This window comes from Takifugu flavidus, chromosome 2, assembly GCF_003711565.1.
Source record: "Takifugu flavidus isolate HTHZ2018 chromosome 2, ASM371156v2, whole genome shotgun sequence".
NCBI classification, from domain to species: domain Eukaryota; kingdom Metazoa; phylum Chordata; class Actinopteri; order Tetraodontiformes; family Tetraodontidae; genus Takifugu; species Takifugu flavidus.
This window is the reverse complement of record NC_079521.1, coordinates 1877356-1900591: the sequence shown is the minus strand read 5'-3', so window position 1 is coordinate 1900591 and position 23236 is coordinate 1877356. Positions and strand designations below refer to the sequence as shown.

Sequence of the window (23236 nt, the reverse complement as noted above, 5' to 3'; positions counted from 1 at the left end):
AGGGACCCTTCAAAGGTTCCGGAACCTTTATGAACCCTGTTGAAAAAGGGCTACAGCATTTCAAATATTTTCAAAAAAAAAAGACACCACGACGGAAAGATCTGTATACAAATTGAGCTTTATTTAAAATCCTCCAATAATGTGCCGAGACAGACCGAGATGAGAGGAAGAGATGATGCAGCCTGATTCTCATGAAGTCATTATCACTATCACAGTGGGAATATTACTCCAGTCAGGCTTAACACTCCACCACAACTATCGGTGTCTGCCATCTCCTTTTCCTTCTCCCTCCTTGTTTTGGATTTAAAATGTGTTTACACAGATAACAGTTTTTATACACTTTCATAGCATCAGACTTTACTTTCTATATTTTTATTAATGTTTGAAAAGAATAAAAATAAAACTTTGCAGAAACGAACACAGAACAGAGCAAAACTGGAGCGAAAAACAAGCAAAATTAAACCACTCGACAACTGACGTTAACATACACACTGTGATAAGCCTTATGAGACCGAAACATCTACTGTGGTTATTATGGGAGCATGAAATGAAGCTCAAAAAATACTAAAATAAGAAAAAATGATAAGATCAAATCATTCTTTCAGAGCCTCAACATATATTTCTTATTAATTTAATCAATTCAAGACTGTCAAATGCGCGACAAATTTGATTTAAATCTAAGTTTTCATTTCATTTTCATTCAATTTTTTACCTTTCTGGGCACAGCAAACAAAGGTTATTGCTGTTTTATTTTCTATTTGTTTTTCATCTTGCATATTTAACTCCCCTTCAAAATATCAGGTCAATGTGCAGATTGACCTGATATCTGTTTGATTAATAGCCTGAAACAGATTGATTAATAGCAAAAAGAAGAAGAAAACCTGCAAACACTCAACCCTTTTTCTGCTGATTAGATGGATTATCCTGATTCTCAATGAACATGGACAGAGGGGATCAATGCCAATTTGTGGTGATGTCAACACTCGGTGATCTTTATACGCAGGCTGGCTGAACAAACGTGAGGCAAACATGTCCACATCATCCTCTGGTGCCTGGCTGTGCTAATCAATAGGACAAACTCATAACTAAACATTTCCCTCAAATTATTTTGCCTCAGAGATGGTGTCTGATGATTTATTCAGTTCTCAGCAGACTAATGAACGTGTTTTTATTCCTCTGATTTAAAAAAAAAAAATCTGATTCAATAAAAATGAGTGCGGAAGGTCACGATTGACACCTGAACTAGATTTTCAACTCTGCAGCCTTTGTGAGGGACATTTTTGTGTTACTGGGTGGGACAAAAGGAGATGTCAGCACATTTTTTCTAACATTCATGTGTATCCAACAGGTTTATTTTTGACACTCACATGTGCATTTAGTCAGGACGCACTAAGTGATCCATGCCTGTGTGGGGAAGATCCCATCTGCCAATCATCCCACCTGTCTCATCTTCATCCTTGCATGTTGGGGGTCCTGCAGAAACAGTCACAGCGGGGCTCTACTGCTTCCGCCAGCTTCTTCAGGCAAATGTTTGAGGAGTTCCTCCATGAGACTGGAGATGTAATCTGCCTCTCTACTTCTTCATTTCCTGTCACTTGATAAAAAAAGAACCCCATAATACGAGACACTCTCCAACCTGATGAGCAACTCATCTCTGATTGGAGGGGCTGTTCCACACTTTGATTCCCAGCTTCAGGGGAGCGAACTCACATGATCTTTATGCTCGACGTGTCATTTTTAAAATAATGTTCAGCACCCAGCCAGACAGCAGGTTGATGTGTTTGGTGGCTGAACATGATCGGTGTATCTGCTGTGATCCATCTATCATAGTTAAAGATTTCTGCTTTTACGCTTTATATATTTCATGCGATGGAGTTCTTTGATTCCCTCTATAACAGCTGTAAATCACAAGCTGTGCAGACCTCCCAGTCTCCACTGCAGCTTTAGACAGTAAATTTCAGCGAAATCAAATATCTGAATTGAACATGTTCAGCTCATTTAGCAAATATATTAACCAACCAAAAGTCTGGACTTACCTCATTTTATGATGAGAAACACAGAAGCAAAGAACAGTGTGAAAACCTCTGATGATCCAGCCCAAACACTTGGTTTAAAGCAATAAAACGCAACATACTCTTCAAGTCAAATCGGGATTTTACACTGAAATCTGTGGGAAATGTATCCCAACACTGACATAAATTTGAATATATAAACACGGAGTCACGTCGGTGGTCCTGATTAATTAAAATTTAGAAACTGCAAACGTTGCAGAGTTTATGTCGAAACAGCAGGAAAAAGCTGCGCTGGAGAAGATAACGACTGTATTGTTGTTGGATCCACAGATTTATTAACCTGGATCCACGTGGAAAGATTTGGGGGCCTTGGTAGACCTATATTGAAGTGTATTTCCACGCAGGGAGGTGATATGAACGTGGAAGCTGATGCAGTTTATGACAGTGAATATCTGTAATATTAAATTTGAGGCTGTTCATGCTTTGCTGGGAGCTGTGAAACGCCCAGAGAGAGAGAAGACGGAATGTGATGAACAGTTCAAGCAGCGCACTCTCGCTGGACTGACATCCCTTCTGGAGCTGCAATCTTTATTGTCTGTATAAGAAACCCCTCACCACGAGAAGCCTCGCGGGGGCGTTTCCACGTGATCGATTTAAACATTATTTTAAGTCGATGGTCTGGTGGGTTATTGGGGAGAAGAGTGATTGATCTGAACGTGCAAGACTAAACATTGATCACTAAAGGGAGGTCGGATTGCGTCCCAGAGGACGGTCGGACAGGCTAACATGCACACGCACACGCACAGGCACAAACACGCACACCTTCGCTTTTGATTATGACTGCGGGGGTGTTTGGAACACGAGTTGATTCCCTGCTCCACTGCTGAGAAGTTGATTTCATTCTGTCGCAGCACTCTGTTACTGGTGGACGTGCGTAAATCTGCCGCCTCTTAGATGTTTCCGCGACGAATCACGTCTTAGTGAGCTTCATCCGAAGGATTCAAACTGATTTCTGATCTCAAAAAAGAAAAAGGAAAAAGAGCGCAGAGCCGTCTGGAAGTGATGTGTGGGTGCGCACAATTTGCAGCCGCTCAGACGCAAGAGGGATTAAACGTGATGTGAGATCGGTCGGATGCACCACACGCGAAAGAGAGCGAGGAAGGGGGACGGAGCGCGCACTCGTGCCGTTGGAAACATTTTGCGTGACGCGCACAGAGAGACAGCGGCGTTACTGCGAAGGCTGGAGGAGCAGAGGAGGAGACGCACAACCGAAAGTTCACACGCGTGAGGCTGAGCGCGGTGCCAGTTGGATGGAACTTTTGGATTTCAGAGAAAGGAGAGGAGGTTCGGGAAGGGAATGAGTTGCTCCACGGATTCCAGAGTCTCCTGAGCACTTTAATGTACCGGAGTTCGGAAAACATCCAAACATGATTTGGCTCACGTTTTTCACTTTTCTGGCTCCGTGCGCTCTCGGAAACAAGACCGTGGAACAGGTGCCGTTCTTCCACGGACACGTATTTGAGAACTCGTCGCCGGGCTCTCGGGTCAACGGACTGAGCGTCCCGATGAAGCGGTTAAACTCACAGACGCTGTGCGATATCGGAGATTCCGACACGGCCACGGCGCAGTTTCGACTCATGGGAGACGGGAGCGAGAATTTCCGCGTCTTTTCTCACCACAAACGAGGTCACGTCTTACTGAAGACATGCGGGGTTTTGGATCGCGAAGAACGGGCTGAATACACGCTGGGTCTCGGTTTGTGCTGCGGCCAGTGTTCGGGACGGGAGGATGGAATGTCCCCAATAGTCGGGGAGGTTGCGTCGATCAAGGTGGACGTTCTGGACACCAACGATCACCAACCCGTGTTCCCCGTTGAAGCTGTGAAACTGAATCTGGGTGATGCTACTGCGCTCCGCACATCCATCTACGCGGCCACCGCGCGGGACGGAGACAGCGGGAAGAACGCGGAGCTCATTTACTTCACCGTGCCTCGAAATGGGAGTTTCTACGCGGTGCCCAAAACAGGAGACATCCTGTTGGTCGATTCAATCCTCGGTCAGGAGGAACCCATAAAGTTCAAACTATTTGCTCGTGACCGCGGGTGGCCTCCGCGCACAAGCAAGTGCGTGTCAATCGAGATCAATCCACGGCAGTGGCCCGTGACGCTCCCCCCGAACCCCGAGCAGGCGAAGTGGAACCCTAAATCAAACCCCAAAAGGCCAGAGCGGAAGTCCAGATCAGTGATGCAAACAGACAACCCCATATTCATCAGTGTGTCTGAGGACGCAGGGATCGGGTCGGTGGTGATGAACCTGAACCCGGTGAGGTTTCAGTCGGCAGCCTTCGAGCTGGTGGAGCCCGATGCGGAGAGCTCACCGGTCAGCGTGAGCCGGGATAGCGGGGATATAATCATATCACGGAAACTTGACCGAGAGACCGAGCCGCTGGTGGAGATGACCGTCAAAATTCAAGACAAAAGAGGTGTGTAGCGGGCGAGTGTGCGTGCGTGCGCGCGCGCATTTAAGCAAAACTTATTCTGTTGCTGCTCAGATCTCCACTCTTGCCCATGTCGCTGTTCAGTAGTTGTGCGTAAATGCGCAGCACAGACGAAGACGAAGATCTCGGGTAGATTCCAGTCGCTCCCGCTGGTCATCAGTGATAAATTGCTTGTGTAGTATTTCCAATAAGGTTGGAGGGACCCCTGAACCCTCCGAGGTTTGCAGCTCCATTTTCTTTTCTATAGGATTCATTGACCTGCCTATATGTTGATGGCAGGTTGCCCTGATTGAAATATAAATAAAACACAACAGCTGATGGGATATGAACGACTTTTTTTTTTTTTAACATGAACTCAGTTTGTAATACCCCTTTTTATTTATTCTATTTATATAAGCCCATCCTTTCTGAGTACGAGTGCTCAGAATGTTCTACTCAAGTTCAACTGGGGACCAGGTAGACACGTCAACATGGTTGATGATGATTTATACGCTGATTTGCGTGTGTGTGTGTGTGCGCGTGTGTTCTTGTCTATGCTACATTCCGAGGACCAAAATACTCATTCGAGTAAAGTGAGGACATTTTTGGGAAGAGAGGACATTTTAGCCAACTTTGAAGGACTGTTTGATTGTGAAGACATGGTTTTAAGGTTGAGAATAGAATTGGGTTCATGTCACTGTTGGTCTGTGGTTATTGACATGGTAAGGGATGTGTGTGTGTGTGTGTAGCTATTCCAGATTCCATCATTTTACACTATCTATCTATCTATCTATCTATCTATCTATCTATCTATCTATCTATCTATCTATCTATCTATCTATCTATCTATCTATCTATCTATCTATCTATCTGATTTCAAAAACATGTGATGGTTGATGATGTATTTTCAATGAAACTGACACAAAAATAAAAATAGGAACAGACGTGTTGAATTGGATTGGAAGTGAGACTTTTAAATGTGACACTTGTAGCCTCTCTGTTCGCCGGAGCCTCCAAGGTGACGTTCTCTACCCTGTCACAAGTTGTAAATTATTTTACATTTTCCTTCTATACCGAGTTGTGTTTTCCTTTAGAAATGAAACGGAATGAGTTTCTGTCATGAGTGTATTGTCATGGGGAGAAGAGAAAAAGCAGAAAGACTGAACGGAAAAGTAAAAGAGGAGAAAACATGACAGGCTGTCAAAGGAGCATCCGCCCACTGCCTTTTCAGGAAATTAATCATTTGGAAATGTATTTTAAAGGGGTCTTTTTTAAAAAACAAGGTTGTATGAGGTATTTCTGTTAATCCAAACATTTAAATCCTTTAAAACACACACACACACACACACACACACACACACACACACACACACACACACACACACACACACACATACACACACCAGATTAAGGCAGCAGCTGAAATGTGAAGCGGTAAAAATATCTGAAATGTTCCATACAACTTAATTCTGCTTTAAAAAGTGAGGTCAAAACAGCTGAAGGACTCTGTTCAGTAGCATAAAGTCATTGCTTCAATTTATAAAAAAAGAAGGAAAGTTGCTGATGCTGTATCAATGAATAATTTATAATATAGGTAATGTCTTTCCAACAGATTAAACGTGATAAAAATACCTTTTATGGTTTCAGTGGATATTATGTGATTAAGTGCGCTTTGTGGGGGTCCGCGTCCTGCTGGTTCGCACAAAAAACCTTCCAGCGTAATTTCAATGTGTAATCTATCTTTATCCGACCAGTTAAGATAAGGATGATCCATATATTGTGTGTAAAATAGATAAGTGTATTAGAGGCTTAGCCACTTGACAGAAATAGTTGCTTGGGCGTTCAGATGTGTTCCAGAGCAGCTCTGTGTGTAATACAGTAAGTCCACATAAGTGTGCCGATGGGTTTGATAGGACAACTTTGATGTAGAAGTTTGAATTTTGGCGTCTAGCAGAAGGTGAGTGGAGGCAGGGCTGCAGACTGGATGAGCACAGCGCAGCTGTAGCTCTCAAGTGTGAAGAACGTAGGAGCCATTGACTTGTCGGTGACTCCATTGAAGTCTTTTAATCCATTTGGAGTGGAGAGCCCTGATGGAGCGTAGACCTCCCTCCATCTGCTCACATTATCCCTGTAATCCCATCTCATTCTCTCTGTCTGTCTCTCTGTCTCGCTCGCTCTCTTACTTTCTCGCTCTCATTTTCACTCGTACTGCAGGGATTTGTTTGGAGTGGAGACACATTTTAACACACAGTGAGTGAGAGAGCTTCTGAGGATTCATTTACACAAGGTCCACTTCCCTTGTACCATGCTGGATCATCGTAATCGACCCTGTTCTTCTGTCCCAGGATCGACCCCCCCCCTCCCCAGCCTGAGCACACAGCATAAAATGACCACATGGCTTCAGGTCAACATTTATTCAGTATGATGTGTCACACAGGCACATGTCTCTGAATTTATGACAGTTTTACCTGTGCGACTCTACGTTTACGTGCGTTTTATGAAGAACCCGCTTTTACATCGGATTGGTTGGAATTGGTTACCTGCTTTTGTCCTGAACATGTGCAGAGATCCAGCTGCAGGAGTCAGAAAGTGCATCTGAGGGAGTGGCCGCACTGTCAAATAAATTAGATCATATGGGACAAATAAGCATTTGAAATACTCTATATTTACTGTAATGTGCGGATTGAAAGTGGCACAAACAAATATAAAGGATTCCACTTTGTAACAGTTCATCCTAGATCAGCGTAGACACCGTGAAAGCCCCGTCCCTCTTTAGTAAAACCTCAGTCTCTGTGTGGCGGGAGAAAAGCCGTTTCAATGACACTCAACTCCCCACCTGCAGCGATGATGTAGCATTTGATCTGCAAAGTAACCAAAGTGAACAATAAATAATAAGTCATTTAAAGTATTTTTCCCCCAATAAAAATGGGAAATCTAAAGCCCAGTATTATATACTACAAATAGAAGATTCTGCTCAAAGATCCCTCCCCCCAACACACACACACACACACATACACACACACACACACACACACATTCTTTGTATGCATGAAGTTAACAGATCATAAACTACATTGGCTTTGATTGTCCACTGGTGGTAAATAAATTATTCTGTGTTTCTGACAACCTTCCAGCTCCATTATAGCATTTTATACTCAAATGACACTTTATGACAATTAAATATGTACAAAGGACAAACCACAGGGTCCAATGTGTACTCAGGTGGATAAAAAATCCCGCTCATTTCCATTTAATGGATGTGATGTGAGCAATATTGTGCACTTGAGTTCACCCTCATTAAGAAAGGTTCATTTATATAGTCTTGAATGACTGAAAGTGGAGACTATTCCAGCTTTAATACAGATAATTCTCAAAACCAGGTAACAATTTGAAGCAATTGGACATATATTAAAAGTTAGCTATGTGAGAAGTTAAAGGGAAAATTATTATTTGTGAGCCTCAACATCTAGAACACCCTGAAATTGACAGTAGGTCAGATGAGATAGCGGTAATTATTAATCCTGATGAAAAGTTCAGCCCACCGCTGTGGATGTTAAAGTAACTTTCAAAGGTTCATATGTAACATATGATATGACAGTGACTTGCTCATTAAAAGGGTTCTCCAGAGACACTTGAAGACTGGGCTCAAATGGGACCCGGAGCTCCAGCAAGTCCCAGTAATGCTATAATGCTCCTCATAATACTAGTGATGAAAATCAACCACTGGTCATTTTCCTGCACCACCGGGTGACAGTGTAGAATAGCTACAGACGGTAGCCACCCAAAATGTGTCTGTGGCCAGCAGAGTTCTGTGGTTTCCAGTTTTGTGAAGTATTTGCGCAGCCAAGATGCTTTGGCTGTGATACTGAAGTTGGGAATATCCTGTGCTGCGATCAGGGACTCGGATGAAAGGCCTTTGCCTTCCAATAGGCAAGAGAATAACTGTGACTGTAGCTTTAACAGAGCGTGCAATCTACCAAGAAGCTAGTTAGATAACTCTTTAGAAAGCTACACTTCACAACAGACGTGTGTAGATAGAAAACATAAAATCAAGCAAGATTAAAGAGAATGTAGAGAAAACATGGTATACAGATAAAATGATGATGCTCAGAATAATAAAGGGCTATGACAGTCTGTTAAATGCCGCTTTGAAACGATTCGTCTTCAGTTTTGATTTAAAAAGGCCAACATGTGTGGTGGTGCGGATATCAGGAGGTAATTTGTTCCAGTTTCTGGGAGCAGCGACAGAAAATGAACGGTCACCCCACTGTTTATAATGAGACACTGGGGCTTCGGACAGAAGTTGTCCAGAGGACCGCTGGGCCCTGCTTTGGTGGCAGATAGTTAGAATCTTTGATAAATAGAGAGGAACCAGGGTGGTAATGGCTTTAAAAACAAACAAGAGGTTAAAATTAAATCTAAAATGAACTGGAAGCCAGTGGAGTGAGGAAAGCACAGGTGTTATGTGCTCACAACTGGGTGTGTTTGTTAATATCCGAGCAGCAGCGGCTGTACCGGTTTCAGATGAGAAACAGGCTGAGGCCGTCACACAGAGCGTTGCATTACTCCCAACGCATGGATTGATCTGTTTGTTAAATGTTAAACCACCGTGAAATGGCCATGATTTCTTCAGGTTTTAGAAAAGTGTCCATTGTGCCAAAGTCTCTTTCAGCAGCATTCCGGATGGATCAGATGCCAAACAAAACACATTCTGTTTTGCTATCATTAAATTGTAGAAAATTCCATTGATTCATGCACCTTATACAGTCAGTTTAACGTGTAAGCAATCTGTAGAACATCAGTATAAAAATGGAAAGACAAATTATGTTTAGTTATAATTATCTCCAGGGGTAGCATGTACAGTAGAAAGAGAATAGGGCCCAGGAAGAAACCCTGTGGCACCCCACAAGGGAGCGATGCAGGTGCTGAGCAGTGCGGCCTGGTCATTACAGTAAAGCACCTGTATTTTTATGTAAGACCTAAACCACTAAAGCGCAGCGCCACGCATCACAACACGGTGCTTTTGGTGAGACACAAGATCAGCATTGGCAACTCTATCAAAGGCTGCTGGGGGGGGGGGGGGGGGGGGGGAGGGGCAATGTCATCCTGCACCTCTAATAAAGCTGACTCAGTGCTGTGTCAGGACCTTAAGCCAGACTGGAAAATGTTGAAATCCCAGTTCCTCCCTAAAAATGTCTGTGATTGTTAAAAAAAATAAATAAGTAAAAATAAAATCCTGTTTTTTAACACCTTTGAAAGAAAAGGCAAAACACAGGCAGGTCTAAACTTAGACATCACAGGGTGACAAGATGCTTTTTTTTTAATGAGGGCCTCGCCACAGCACGTCTGAGTGCAGCTGAGAACAGAAGTTGATAAAAACAAGTAGACTGGACCCAACAAGGTTAAGAACCTCCTTCAGGAGCTCAGCCAAAATAATGTCCAGGGGACATTTAGGGGGTTTTATGCCATTAACTACCGCAGTGAAAGTAAGCAAAGAAATAGTGCCAAACTGCTCAAAGACAGCCGGCTGTGCAGGTGGAACATGCATATCCTCAAAAGAAACGGGTGTATTAAAATGTTCTTCCCAACAGATGCTACCTTGTAAGAAAGAAAAGACAAACTTTTTGCAGGTTGTGGTGGAAGCATCAGACCGGACATAATAACAGATTAGGTAGTAGTAAATGAATCTCTTGACTGTTCAAAGCTATTGGCTATGATGGAGGACACATATTTGGACATTTCCTCCTTTAACGTTCTGTGTTAAACAGACTGACATGTGTCCTCCTTCCAAATCCGTTCTGCCTGCATTGTTGCCTAAGGGTACGAGTGAGGTCAGTAAACCAGGGAACTGGCTTCTATTTGTTGTATTTTTTGTCAAAGAGGAACAACAGAGTCCAGGATCAGACAGCAAGGAGAGTTGAAGGCAAAGAGCAGCTGTTCTGGACAGAGGGAGGAGACACGTCCACTGTAGGCATTTAGCTGAGGGTCCTTGTAGCCTGCAACAAACTATCCAGGAAGTAAAGCTCCAACATCTGCCAGCTGGGGAACAGCACAATCCAAAACACAAAGGAGATGCCCACTAGTTCCTTGAGACAGCCCATGAGAAACTATGGGATTGAGAGTGTGTCTAAACTCAAGTGTTGGTTCATCAACTGGTTGAGTGAGACCAAAGGAATCTAGGAGACTCCTAAACATTAGCCACTTCATTATCTGGATCATGAATCATCTCAAAATTTCCAGTCTTCAAGAGCTTGTAAAATTTAGAATAAAATCGGGCAGAAACACCTGAGCTCTTAAAACTCCTTGTTTGGGTGGATGGGAAATTGGGCACAACACACCAGGCGGGAGATGTCAATCCTAAAAACCCGCAGTTTAAGACTAGAATAATTATTGGAGGTTATCATTTGGCATCTGAAGCTCTCTTTGAACCGAGCAGCCAAACCTCCACCACAGCTAGTAGTTGGAGGGGCCCTGGAGAAGGAGCAGGAGGGGGGAAGAGGTCCAACAAGACAGGTTCCACTTGGTTTTATCCAGGTCTCAACCTTTAAAGTCGAATCATTTATACTCAGTTCATTGTGGATGAGTTTAAAAAAATTAAATTAAATTAAAAAAAAAAAAAAAAAAAAAAAAAAATATATATATATATTTAGCTGGACTTCATTATAGTGAAATGAAAAGTGGGCTAAAATGTCAATGACAGGCAGCCGGGGGTCTAGTGTTTCTCAATTATTTATTGAGACTTTTGTGTTTACAAATATATGTGTGGTTGTTTTCTTAAATAAACAAACAATCAAACAAGTCGAAAACCTAGAGAACATAACCCGACTCCCTGCTCCCGCCCCTTTACCCGAGTTGGTCTTCTCGGTCAGGATATCTCATCGACCAACTTGTGTCCATACCTTCATAGTGGGACAAGAGCACAGCTGGACAGGAAATGGGTTCCTCCCCCTCACACAGCTGGAGTTGTAGCTACATTATCAAAATATTAGAGACGTTGCTGCCATGCAGGAAAGAACTTCCCAGTTGACCCTCTAAGTGAAAGTGTGATCTTTTCTAATTTAAGGAGTGACATTAGATCAGGCTGCCAAGATGGGTCTGCTGGGGGTTTGGGCGACTTCCAGTGTAGAAGCATACGCCTGCAAGGCTGATGCTGGGATATTTGAACATTTAATGTCTGCTTACTGAGTTCAGAGTGATTTGAGGAAACTCTAAAATAGCAATGAGTGGGCAGGGAGTGATAACTGCACCTTGAATTTGATATGATTTTGTGAACTATCTTCTAGAATCCCGTTGTGTACAATTTTGATATTATTTTTGTCCAAGTTTCTGGTTTGTTTTGGTAAATTTGCAAGTATGTGCTGCAGTGACCTTTGATAAAACTGTGAATGTTAATGATAGTTTAGAAAAGGCGCAAATGCAAAAAAAAGTATGACTATGAGGACAAGTTTTTTTAGTGTGTCCATATTTCCAAATTGACAAGATTACAGGGTTTGAGGTGTACTTTGAAACTGAAAGTCTTAAAGGGGATCATGTCAGAGCCAGGTGAGGAGGTGTGGCAGCAGAGAGACTCCTTTTCACACCAGTCCAACTCTCTGTTGCACCATCAGCTACGTTTAAGTTCTAATACCGAACAAGAAATACTCTCTTGCCCGGTAACAACTTAAAATTAGACAGGCCCAATCCTCCCTCTTGCCTTGCTGCCTGTAGAGTGCTTTTAATAATCCGGACTACCTTGCCCACCTCAAAAATGAAAAGATAATTTGATAAGCTTCATATAGAATTTTTTTTTGTCAGGAAGACAGCTAAACACTGGAAAATAAAAGAAAAATACCATAAATTACAATGGCAACTTGAACCTCTTCTGTAGATCAGATTTAACTTTCTAAATTTGTCGGTGTTATTTCTACAAAGAGTCGGGGCTGTTGATCCCCAGACATTGAAAACTTTCTGTAGCTAAATTAAATTTGATTCTGCGTGAGTGTTTTCGGCTTTAAAGTTAATTGGGAAACAGTTTTTTGAAGGTTGATTTTCTAACCTGAAAATGCACCTCTGGTGTATGCATTAAATTATCGGCATGCTAATTTATTCACTAGGTGTTTCTCAAGTTTGAGACTTTTACTGTGTTGGATTCATTTTCTGAAAAGGCCATGACTCTGCTGACAGTGCTTCGTTCCCCATTTTTATCTTCATTAGCTGCAGCCAGGCCCTCAAATCTTGTGTAGCAGAAGCAGGTAAAAGCAAACACCTAGTGAAGATTCATGATGCAGAATAACGTAGAGTACATGATGTCTGCAGCAGTAACAAGCTGAGCAGGATGAGAGCGGCTGGTAATTTAGAAGTTAAGAGTGGGTAAAATGATTAAAGATTATAGGATGACTCGAATGAAGTCGAGAGTAAAATTTGTCTCTCTTTCTGTCTGCCTGCACTCATCAAGCAGGACTCTACAACATTTTGTTGGTACCCCTTTCTCCTGTTTCCTCTTTTAGCAGCCCGGACCAATTGAGGTGTGGACTCCACCAGACCCCTCCACCAGAACCCTCCACTAGACCCCTCCACCAGTCCCATTCCACCAGACCCCTCCCCCAGACCTCTCCACTCGACCGCTCCACCAGACCACTCCACCAGACCCCTCCACCAGACCTCTCCACTCGACCTCTCCACTAGACCCCTCCACCAGACCCCTCCACCAGTCCCCTCCATCAGACCCCTCCACCAGAACCATTATTATGTGAGCAGAAGATCCTTTCAGCACTTTAATGATTTGGGGCCTGCATGGATCATTTTTCTAGTGCCTCCTACAGATGTTTGATTGGTTCAAGATCTGGGGAACCTGATGGCCAACTAACACCTTACACTCGTGCTTCTCAAACCAGTCCTGAAGCAGGTTTCCTTTGTGCCAGCATGCATGAGCCTGCTGAGGCCATCAGAAATGATGTACCTGGTCTGCAACCAGGATTATGTTGGTGGTTCATGTCTCCTGGTGCCATGTGTTCCCCAGGTATGTGCTTTCAGCTCAGGTCAAGGGTCAGCATGGCGACCCTGGCTGCTCTGCAGACCTATAGCTATACAACAGAATGCTCCCAACATGCATCACTAAGCCGTGCTGCCCATGACCGTGACCAAGACTACTCATGCTTCCTTAGACTAGTTTTGAGAGATGACCGCTGTAGACCAGGAACATCCACTCTTAACTCTGTAGTTCTGTGCATTCGTTACAGCATTTCAGGAAATAAGGAGTTTGCTTTGCTTCTCTGTGTTGCAGCGTCGAGCCAAGTTATTTTTACACTCTGGAATGTGTTGATATTTTCACACTCGAACAAAGAAACTAGAGTTTCTAACACATTTTGCCTTTGTTATAACAGGCTGTTGGTTCTTATGGTTTTAGAGAGAATGGTTCTTCTCCTTTATGTATTAGGTGCACAGGTGGGTTCTGGTTCTGATGTTTAGTATTTCTTTAGCTTGTACCTGATATCTGGTGTTTATCTAGTTTCCAGTCTCTCCAGTTTTTCTATTTAGTTCTTGCTATAACTGTGAACCAGATATAATCATAAGGAAGTCTTTTGTCTGTTTTTTAAAAAAAATAAAGTTATTAAACTGCTTTCTTTTTCTTTAAAGGTCAGTGAACTCAACACTCCATTCAACTCTAATTTTCTGTGGGTACACGAAAAAGACTTTAGAGTGATAATTTCTGTTTTAACCCTTGTGTGGTGTTCGGGTTTGTGGGACCTATTTTCACTTTTTATTAAAGAAAAATGATAAAATTAATTAATTTTTCAAACTGAGACTCTCTGACTTTGGCTCATTTTCTGTGAAGAACATATATCACCTCTCATTTGATGTGCACCTTGATTTTAATTGATTTTCTTTATTATGTTTTAAATAATAAGTTATAAATGTGACCTAACAAAGGCAAAGGGCAAATATTAACTATATATATTGTTTATACTGCTTGTAATTGGGATAAGGTAAACATCTGTTCAGTATTTTAACATAAAAGTGTTTGATTGTGAGGCATTAAAAGCCACAAAACGCAACGGGTCCATCAGACCCACAAACGCTGGCTGAGTAACAACAATATGAACATTACACAAGGGTTAAAGCAGCTACAGAATTTTACCTTCATCCTGACAAAAATTCCAGTCATTTCTCCGTGTCTGGAGCTGCACACATATCAGTTTCCATAGGAATATTGCTAACACGGCTGGGATATAAGAACAATTCAACCTATGTCACACTTTCTAATGACTTAACAGCGCAGCTTTAACATGGTGTCTTTACTCTATTACACAATTCTCACTGGTGGTGCCTGTTTGTGTGTCTGCGTAAAATTTGTGTTACCATAGAAAATGAAGGAGTTTTCTTCAGAAATGTAGTCATGATCATCCATTTTATCCAAGTGTTGAGAGAGAAGCTGAGAGAAAACACAACATTTCTTATTGTGAGTGATGGCTCACCAAACGTCATTGTAGATCCAGACAGCCTCCGGTTCGCTCAACGCATCCCTCGTCTTTTGTTTACCCAGATCAAAGAGTCGCCATCATTTGTTCAATGAAGCTGCATAAATAGAACATACATCCAGATATATTGCACACATGGCTTAATATGTGGGGCTCATTACTTACTCGGTTCTGATGAGTCACATGGAGCTTTTTGACCGATGCCAGTGGAACTGCTTACCTTCCAGAAGCATTTCCAGTTGCTCTTTTCAATCCCTTCATCTGATTGTTACAGCCTGAAGAGAGACGCGATCCATCTGAATTTCTTTTGCTCACCTCCTCGCAGTCACTCGCAGGCCTTCACCAACAATTGTCTGCTGTAAAAGATCTCATTCTCATTTTCAGTCAGCGTCAGATGCACCGTTGGACTGCTTTCAGGTCTCTGGCTGATTGGCTGGGAGAAGAGAATGAGCTTTTAATGCATTAACTCAAACCTGCCAACACTGGCCCACTCGAATACACCCCTGTTATGAACCCATCATCAAACTATTTATAGCAGAAGAAATAGGAGTGCAGAATTTAGACCCACTTTTGTTTTGCTATTGGGTTTAATTGCAAGTTTGATTTCAGGGTCAAATATGTAGGATCCTGAAAAGCTGCTTTTCAGCTGAATGATCCAGTCATCATCAGATACACCCATTCTTCCTCTTTAGAACTGGAGCGCTTTACTTTTCAGGACTGCAGCCAGATTTGGATCCTGTTTCCAATGTTAATGCGTCCAACATTCCCGTGGTTCCACCCTCCAAAAAGTCACTAATTATTAATATTGGCAGCAATAATTCATATTACAATTCATGCCAAAATCTGTCATCATGTTTGTTTTGCTACCCCCCCCCCCACCTGAGATTTAATCATTTCATTATATTCATTGTATTGTTGTATAATTGTATGTATTTCTTGATGCAGATTTTAATGTTGTGCATGTCGTCAAATGAAGCTAAATCAGAAAGGTTTGAATTTTATGTGGATATTTTCCCCCAGGATTAGATAACCAAAGCCTGCGAAGTGGCAATCAAATGAAAATACCAAAGAAAGGCAGTGCTGTCAAAGTTCAGCATTTTATGTAAATTCCTTTTTTTTATTTTCATCTGAAAAGCCAAATGTGCCTGAGGGAAAACTCATTATATAATTGAACTGCATAATCATATTTAGGTAAGGACATAGATGTTATAATAACTACAAAAACATCAGATTGGTTTGCTAATGCGATATAGCTTAAAGCTAATGTAGGCAGGCTTTGTTCCTGTTTACTTCAGTGACTTCAGTAAGCAGAGAAAGTGGAAGATTAATTTCAATACATCACAACCTGTCATGAATTATGGATTTGTGGCCATTTATACATAAAGGTCTGGGATGGTATTTGGAGGTGAATGGGGGCAGCAGTGTGTGGAAGTGGACTCATTTGAATATGGACTTCAATTTCTAGTTTACCCTAAAGACTTGAAACGCTGCTGGTCAGACGTAGCTGCTGTCCCATTTTTGCAGGAGCAACTAACTTTAGATTGTGTCGAAACTTTCTCATTAAAATAGCAAATAGTAAAAATAACAGCAGGCTTTTATGGTCAATGACAACATAGAGATTTGGTAACAGCCTAATTCAAGTGATTAGAAGCCACTTTGTCAACAAGTGTCCAGAAATGTTTCTCCAGTTTTTCATGAGAACAACCCTTAATCCCTTGTTATGAAACAGCTCAAATCCTAATTGAAAAGCTGAAATGAGTGGTTTAATTGTACTCAACCAGAGCGAAAATTCCTCAATGTAACTGGTTTCTATAAACAGAAGATTCTTCTTTTATTTATTCAAACCAATTTGTAAAAGAAGACAAATCGAATCTTATGGAAAACTGAAATTATATCAAACCCAATTTTCTCAAAGACCCATCAGCCATCTTCACAGCCAACTGTCCATTGTCTCCCCTCCTCTTTCATCCTCTCCTGTTGCACCACCTAAGTTCATGTTGTCTTCCTCTTCATCCATAAATCTCCTCTTTGTTCTTTCTCTGTATTTCCTGTCTGCTAGTCCCATCCTCAGCTTCCTTCTACCTCTATATATATATCTGTTCTCCGTCCCTCCTCAGTACGTGTCCAAACCATCTCACCACATCACTGGTCTCAACACCATCACACCTTTACTTCTCCCTTTCTCACACATCACCGCTGATTCTTTTCTTTACTTGTTCCAACCTGCCTACAGACACTTCTTCATCTGTCTTCCATGGTCTTCACCACTCTGGGCTGGATCCTGAGTCCCTGAAGTCCTCAACCTTCTTTGTCACTCCTCCCTCATGTTCCACTTGAGTCCCTCTCTTTCGTATCTTATAGCTTTATATTGTCTGTTGCTTCAACTAACCTTCATTCCTCATCTGACAACATCATAGACCATGGACATCCCTGGACGTCCAACCAGCCTGTCCATCAGAGCAAACAAGACGGTGCTCAAAGCTTGATGCAGTCCCACCTCCACCTTGAACCCCTTTCACAAATGCTTTGTGCTTCTCTTGCACCCCAAGGCAAATCCTGCATCTGTCGTTCTCCATCCTGGCATGAAGCCTCACTGCTGCTCACACACTCTTTTCTGTCCATTTGCAGTGAATTAGCCGTCGGTCTAGCTATAATTAGCTGTAGATGCATTAGCACGATTTCACAAACATACAAGTGTTGTTACAATAATTGGGCTTAATTATATTCACGTGTCTTTATTTCCAGTACTGTGTCGCCCCTTTAGCCTTACGACAAGAGTTCATTGTGAACACGTGAACCCAAAGACTAAGGGATAAGACAAGGACTAAGGGGGAGAGCTGAGATTGGTCCTTACAGGCTCCAATACCTTCAGAGGCTGGATAATGATTGGATCATTAGGGCTGAGTAAATTGTCCCATTGTCTCAATTGTTTGCTAACCTCTTTTGCGTGCACACCCTCCTGCACTTTCAGCTACTCTCCTCCTGTCCTCCCTGATTCAATTTTCAGTTAAATTCTTATTTATATATAATAAAGCTTATTGCAACTTAATTTATACGCCGTCTGTTAAAATCAGGATTGTCTTTAGGCACTTTAAAGAAACCCGGAGCCTGAAACCAAAGGATTGGAAGAAACGTGTGAGTTCAAAGATAGATCCTGGTCACGTATTGCTTCAGGTTCACATTAGCCGTAGCTGTCCAGTCACCTGAAGCACCACTCCAACACCCTGTCTGAGCTCTTCCCTGAAAAACACAACACTCCTTCTTCAGCCCCCACTTTGTCTCTCCTCTGTCTTTTTCATCTTCACCGTTCTCACCACCAGAACCATCCCACACATGAGCGTTCTATGCTGTCTGGCTTCGCTGGATGCTGTCCCCCTGTGCGCTGTCGTCTCTCATAAGTCGACTTCTGTTCCTGACTCTTCTGGAAGAAGAGGTTCGCTAGATGTTCTTTTTGAAAAGTCTACATCGTCTGACCTTCTGAGTTCCTGTCCTGAGACAAATCCTGTCCATCCCTTCCTGATGCCCTCTGTCGTCTGCACCAACACGCCCGTTGAAACCTGCACAAACCGCTTCTGCAGAATTTCCCCTTCTCTCCTAATTCGCGCCCTACCCCCCGGGACATCACCCCTGACAACCACAATCACATATTCAGTTTCTAGCTTCGGCCTCATCACCCTGTCTGACACGCTGGCTCTCCAAGACTTTTGCCTTTCTTCTTCTCTCTGCCTACAGACACGCCACCCTTTTCGCCCTTCGATCCAGGGTAGAACAATTTCCATGGTACCCTGTAGTTTGAGAGCACCAGTGGCGGTTGTTGTTAACCCCAGGCTCAACCGATCTAGTTTGGGAGTCACGGAATCGATCTGCATGCTTATCGTGTGCTCAATGTGTCGAGAAATAGATATAGTGGAAGAACAAGCACTCCCCCTGAGGTATCTATTTAAAGGAAAGCTGATCATTTAGAGATGCTGGGCGGTTAAATGTGAAGACCTTCATTGTTCCAGGCCTTCTGATTGTTGGTGAAGGTCATCTGGCCAGACTTTAGTCCTGTGGCCTCTAAAGCTGCACATTTATTTATTGGAGTGCCCTCCTGTAATTTGACTGGCCTATTTATTTGTTTGTCTGTTTAGGCCACAGGGTAACTTCCATAAGTCTTGCCTTTCTGTCAGCTTTGCTGCACCGGGATCAATTAATGTGTGTGTGTGTATGTGTGTGTGTGTGTGTGTGTGTGTGTGCGTGTGCGTGTGTGTGTGTGTGTTTGGATCAAAAGAATAGTGTGTGTTTAATGTTAGCTCTTCTGTGCTACCACTGCCCTGCAGCGTTTCTTCTATTATGCTGAGTCCACTGGGGAGGACCTGTCCTCATCGTCTCTGTTATCTGTCTGTCTCGTGGACATATGTCCATTTTCACTGTGCTCGACTCTTGCCACCGCCATCAGCGCTGCATTTATGCCGGTGATTGGAGCCTTTCATGTCTGTCGTAGTTCTCTGTCTGGCTCTCCGTCCTCGTCATGCATTTTCCTTGTCTTTTTTCCGCATCCTCAGCTGCGTCCCCACTTTATTCACTGTCCAAGTTGTGTGTTTTCTTCGAATCGCAGTCTAATTTCCTCTTCTGGAGTGTTTCTCCTCCCAGATATTACCAGCGCAGCCATTTCTTTCAAATTTTCTATTTACATTACTCACCTATTCTTCACTTACTCCTTTAAAGTCACCTTTTTTTTCAGAGTCATTTCTTTCTCTCTGTCTCTTTCTGCTGCACGCTATCAATGTGAGTGATTGTGCAATCCTGCAGCATGTTAAAGACATGAGGGGACTGTCAAACAGATCAGAAGACAGTGTCTGAACACGTGACACTGCCCCTCTATCTCTCTCCCACACACACACACACACACACACACACTTGAACTAGAGAATGAGTTGACATTACATGCTACTGGTTTGACAGTATAAAGGAGGCATTTTGTAAATATATAGCGCTATTTACTTATAATATAGGGATGATAAGAAAACCAGATTAACATCCAAACAATCACACACCCAGAGAGACACTGATATATATAAAACATTTGGATGGGGGCAGAGATAAGGGTGTTGATTGGTGTGCCGCGCCACGATTGATTTCCTGTCTGAACCACAGGAAGTGAGTTCATCTGATTAAAGTCAGACAAGTTGAGAATCCAAAATTGGAAACCATTCATTCTCCCTCCAACGCACCCCCCCCCCCCCCCCCCCACACACACACACACACACACACGTCCTTCAAGTGTGAAGATGAATGCATAAACCAGCTTTTCAGCATGTCTGATTTGAGATAAGTCAAACCTCAGCAATGGTTTATGGCCAAAAACTGTTTCTGAAATCACGTTGATACGAGACGTAGAGCTCAGATCTTCCAAATTTAAGATAACAAGGCTAGTCACCTCTAATATTTCCAAGATGACTGAGCTAAATGTTGTCCTCATTTATCTTCAGGAAGTTATTGACAACTAGTCAAAGAGCTAATGGCTTTAGCGTCATTCAGTTTGGTGACAATGTATCATCCACGTAACTGGGAAACTTAAACCGTGCTGTTGGATGATGTGACTAAGTGGTATCATGTATAAAGGGAAGAATAATGGAGTGAGGCAGGTCCTCTGTTACCCTCTAGCAGCCGCCATGTTTGACACATGATCTCCCAGACTTACAGACCTTTCTGCCTCTGATGGAGTATGTTCTGAACGCAGTCGAAATGTCGGGATCAGTCACGTTAGCTGGTCTGTGACGTTCCCAAGACATTACTGCATGCACGGCTATATTCATCAATTAACTTGTGGAATTTTTGAAATGTATACTTTGAATAAAGGTGAATTTGTAATGCCAAAGGCTAATACCTTCTATTGAGCTAGAAGGAAAAGTCTTCAAGGCTCTTTTCAGCAGCTGAGTAGAGGCGCTGTGTACGAGCATTTTCCATTTACAGTTTTGAAATTTAGTGTCCAGATAGTGTCACTGCTGCTGTATTGACCGAATGAAAATAAATGTGGGGGAAGTGGAAGTCCGAGCTGTGCTGTTGATCCACAAAAGGCAACAAGGATGATGAATAATCACTAAGAAATGAAAGAGACTCAGCTCACGGGAGAAATCATTCCCAGCCATTGACATGTGATGCAAAGGTCAAAATGCACAGTTTGTTACCCTCGACAGGTTTGTGTTACATCTCTTTTCACATTAAGCACAAAGCAACGGCAGCACTGACAATCAATAAGAACTGAGCCGAAGCAGAATTAGACTGTCAATTTAATTTCAGTGAACAAACAAATCAGCCAGTGAACAAAGTTCCTCTAGTGCAGCGACTGTGGGGGCTGTGCTAAAGAAAGAAATCTAAGAAAACAGGGCTTATCTCGCCACCCTGGCGAGAGAAACCGTGTCCACACACTGGTGTCAATAAAACACACAACGGTGGCACCAACCGCAACATCCTGAGCTGGACAAAAAGGAACCTCTGTAAGTGACGCGTGCACAGGGAACTGCCCCTGTTTATGTTAGCGTGCGTGGACCTAACGTACCCGCATCGAGTGGGAGGATAAGGACAAAGACATTTTGCTAAATAAAATACATAAATCTGAAATGATTGTGGCGTTGGAAGGTGCGCAGCGGGGCCCTCTCAGTCCTCTCCACACTCCCACTTTTTAAACACCCTCCCCAATCTTCTGCCTGACCAGGGAAATTTGCATTATGCTTTCAGGTATTTTTTTTTTGTCAACCGTGGACTTTGTGAGAGGGAATTCTCCAGAGGTATCTTGACCAGCTGCCAAGGACGGGTGCTGTCAATGAGACATTAGCTCTACTTCCTTGAGGTGGAATCTAGAAGTGTTCCCAAGGAAACCAGCTGCTTTGTATCCACAGTATCCTCCTGTCCAGTTTTTGGGGTTAATCAACAAACGTCTGAGGTGTTTGTGTATTTACTCAATGACATAGCAACTGTCACTGAACGTCATGAAGCACTTTTGTAATAATTAATCGCTGGCTGTTCTGTGCTGCTGATCCCCAATGGTGCTGCTAGGTGACCACAATTATCTTTTCTATTCCCCTGACAAATCCAAAAGTGCTGTGAAGTAATGAATATGACACAGTCAGTGAGGTTTTCAGCCTCCTGTCTGCCCAATCGAAGGGAAAGGTCTCCTGCAGATGTTTGTTTGTGCAACACAACACGGTGAATATGAATCAGCTGGAAATGAAATAATATGAAACTTGGAAAAAAGGTTGTCACTTTTCTAAGAACCAGCTGATGTCTTTGTTCTGCCTGGCAGCATCTGCCGTTGTTTCAGACTTCACTAACTTCCCAAAACACCTTACAATCAGTCAGTAGTCACACACACACACACACACACACACACACACACACACACACACACACACACACACACACACACACACACATTCGTAACCGGTAACCCTGAGCTTTAATTCTACTTCTCAATTTAAACTTTTATTTCAAATCCGTAGTTTTAGAACAAAGACCAAAGTCGCCCGTGACTAATCAAAGCCAGCGTCACTGGGGCTGTTTTGGATGGATCGCTCTACCTTTTTGATTCTTTTCACATTTCTTCTCTTAATGGGCTCTTTTCGTAACAGTGATGTGCTTTTTGGGTTTCAGATTTGTCAGTGTGCTCAAGAATATTCCACATTATTCTTTCTAGTTCTGCAAATAAAGCAGGATGTTCCCCTAAACTGAGCAAATGTTTATTGTTCACTTACTGTCAGGCAGTAATGTACTCATACTTTTCAGTTGGGCGCAAATCGTGTAAACTCGGTTATTAAGGACACATAAAACAGTTGTGACGCTGCGGAAACAGTCGTTTTTTTAAATTTTCGTTCATCTAAAATGTCTGGTTTGGGTTCAGCTGAGTGCAGACTAGAAATGCCTGAAAGTATTACAGAAGAAGCACTGCCATTTTAGTCCATGAACTATTCATTGGGTGTGTGTGTGTGTGTGTGTGTGTGTGTTGTGTGTGTGTGTGTGTGTGCACGCATGTGTTTCGAGGGGTCTTGTGTGTGAGCACACAAGTATGATAACAAGAGCGCATGCCGTGAACAGTAATCTGCTAACACAGAGGATTGCTTTGGCTCTGCAGGATTAGCGGTGGTGTGTGTAACACAACACACTCTTAATTGCTGCAATACAGTCATGTTCAATGTGGAGGAAGGGAGAGAGACCTAGAGAGAGAGAGAGAGAGAGAGAGAGAGAGCGGGGGAGGGTTGACTTTAATTGCTGTAATACAAGGCAAATTGAAAAGATTAAAGAGGAATAAAGAAC

General features: G+C 42.7%; 1 protein-coding gene across 1 annotated transcript in view; it reads left to right on the top strand.

Annotated features, from left to right (window-relative positions):
- The first annotated feature begins 2915 nt into the window (after nt 1–2915).
- si:ch211-186j3.6 (neural-cadherin) overlaps nt 2916–23236 on the top strand; it is a 168120-nt gene continuing 147799 nt past the window's right edge. The window contains exon 1 of the mRNA XM_057025565.1: nt 2916–4493. Within this exon, the coding sequence (XP_056881545.1) occupies nt 3440–4493 (1054 nt within the window). The 5' untranslated portion in view covers nt 2916–3439. The remainder of the gene's footprint in view (nt 4494–23236) is intronic.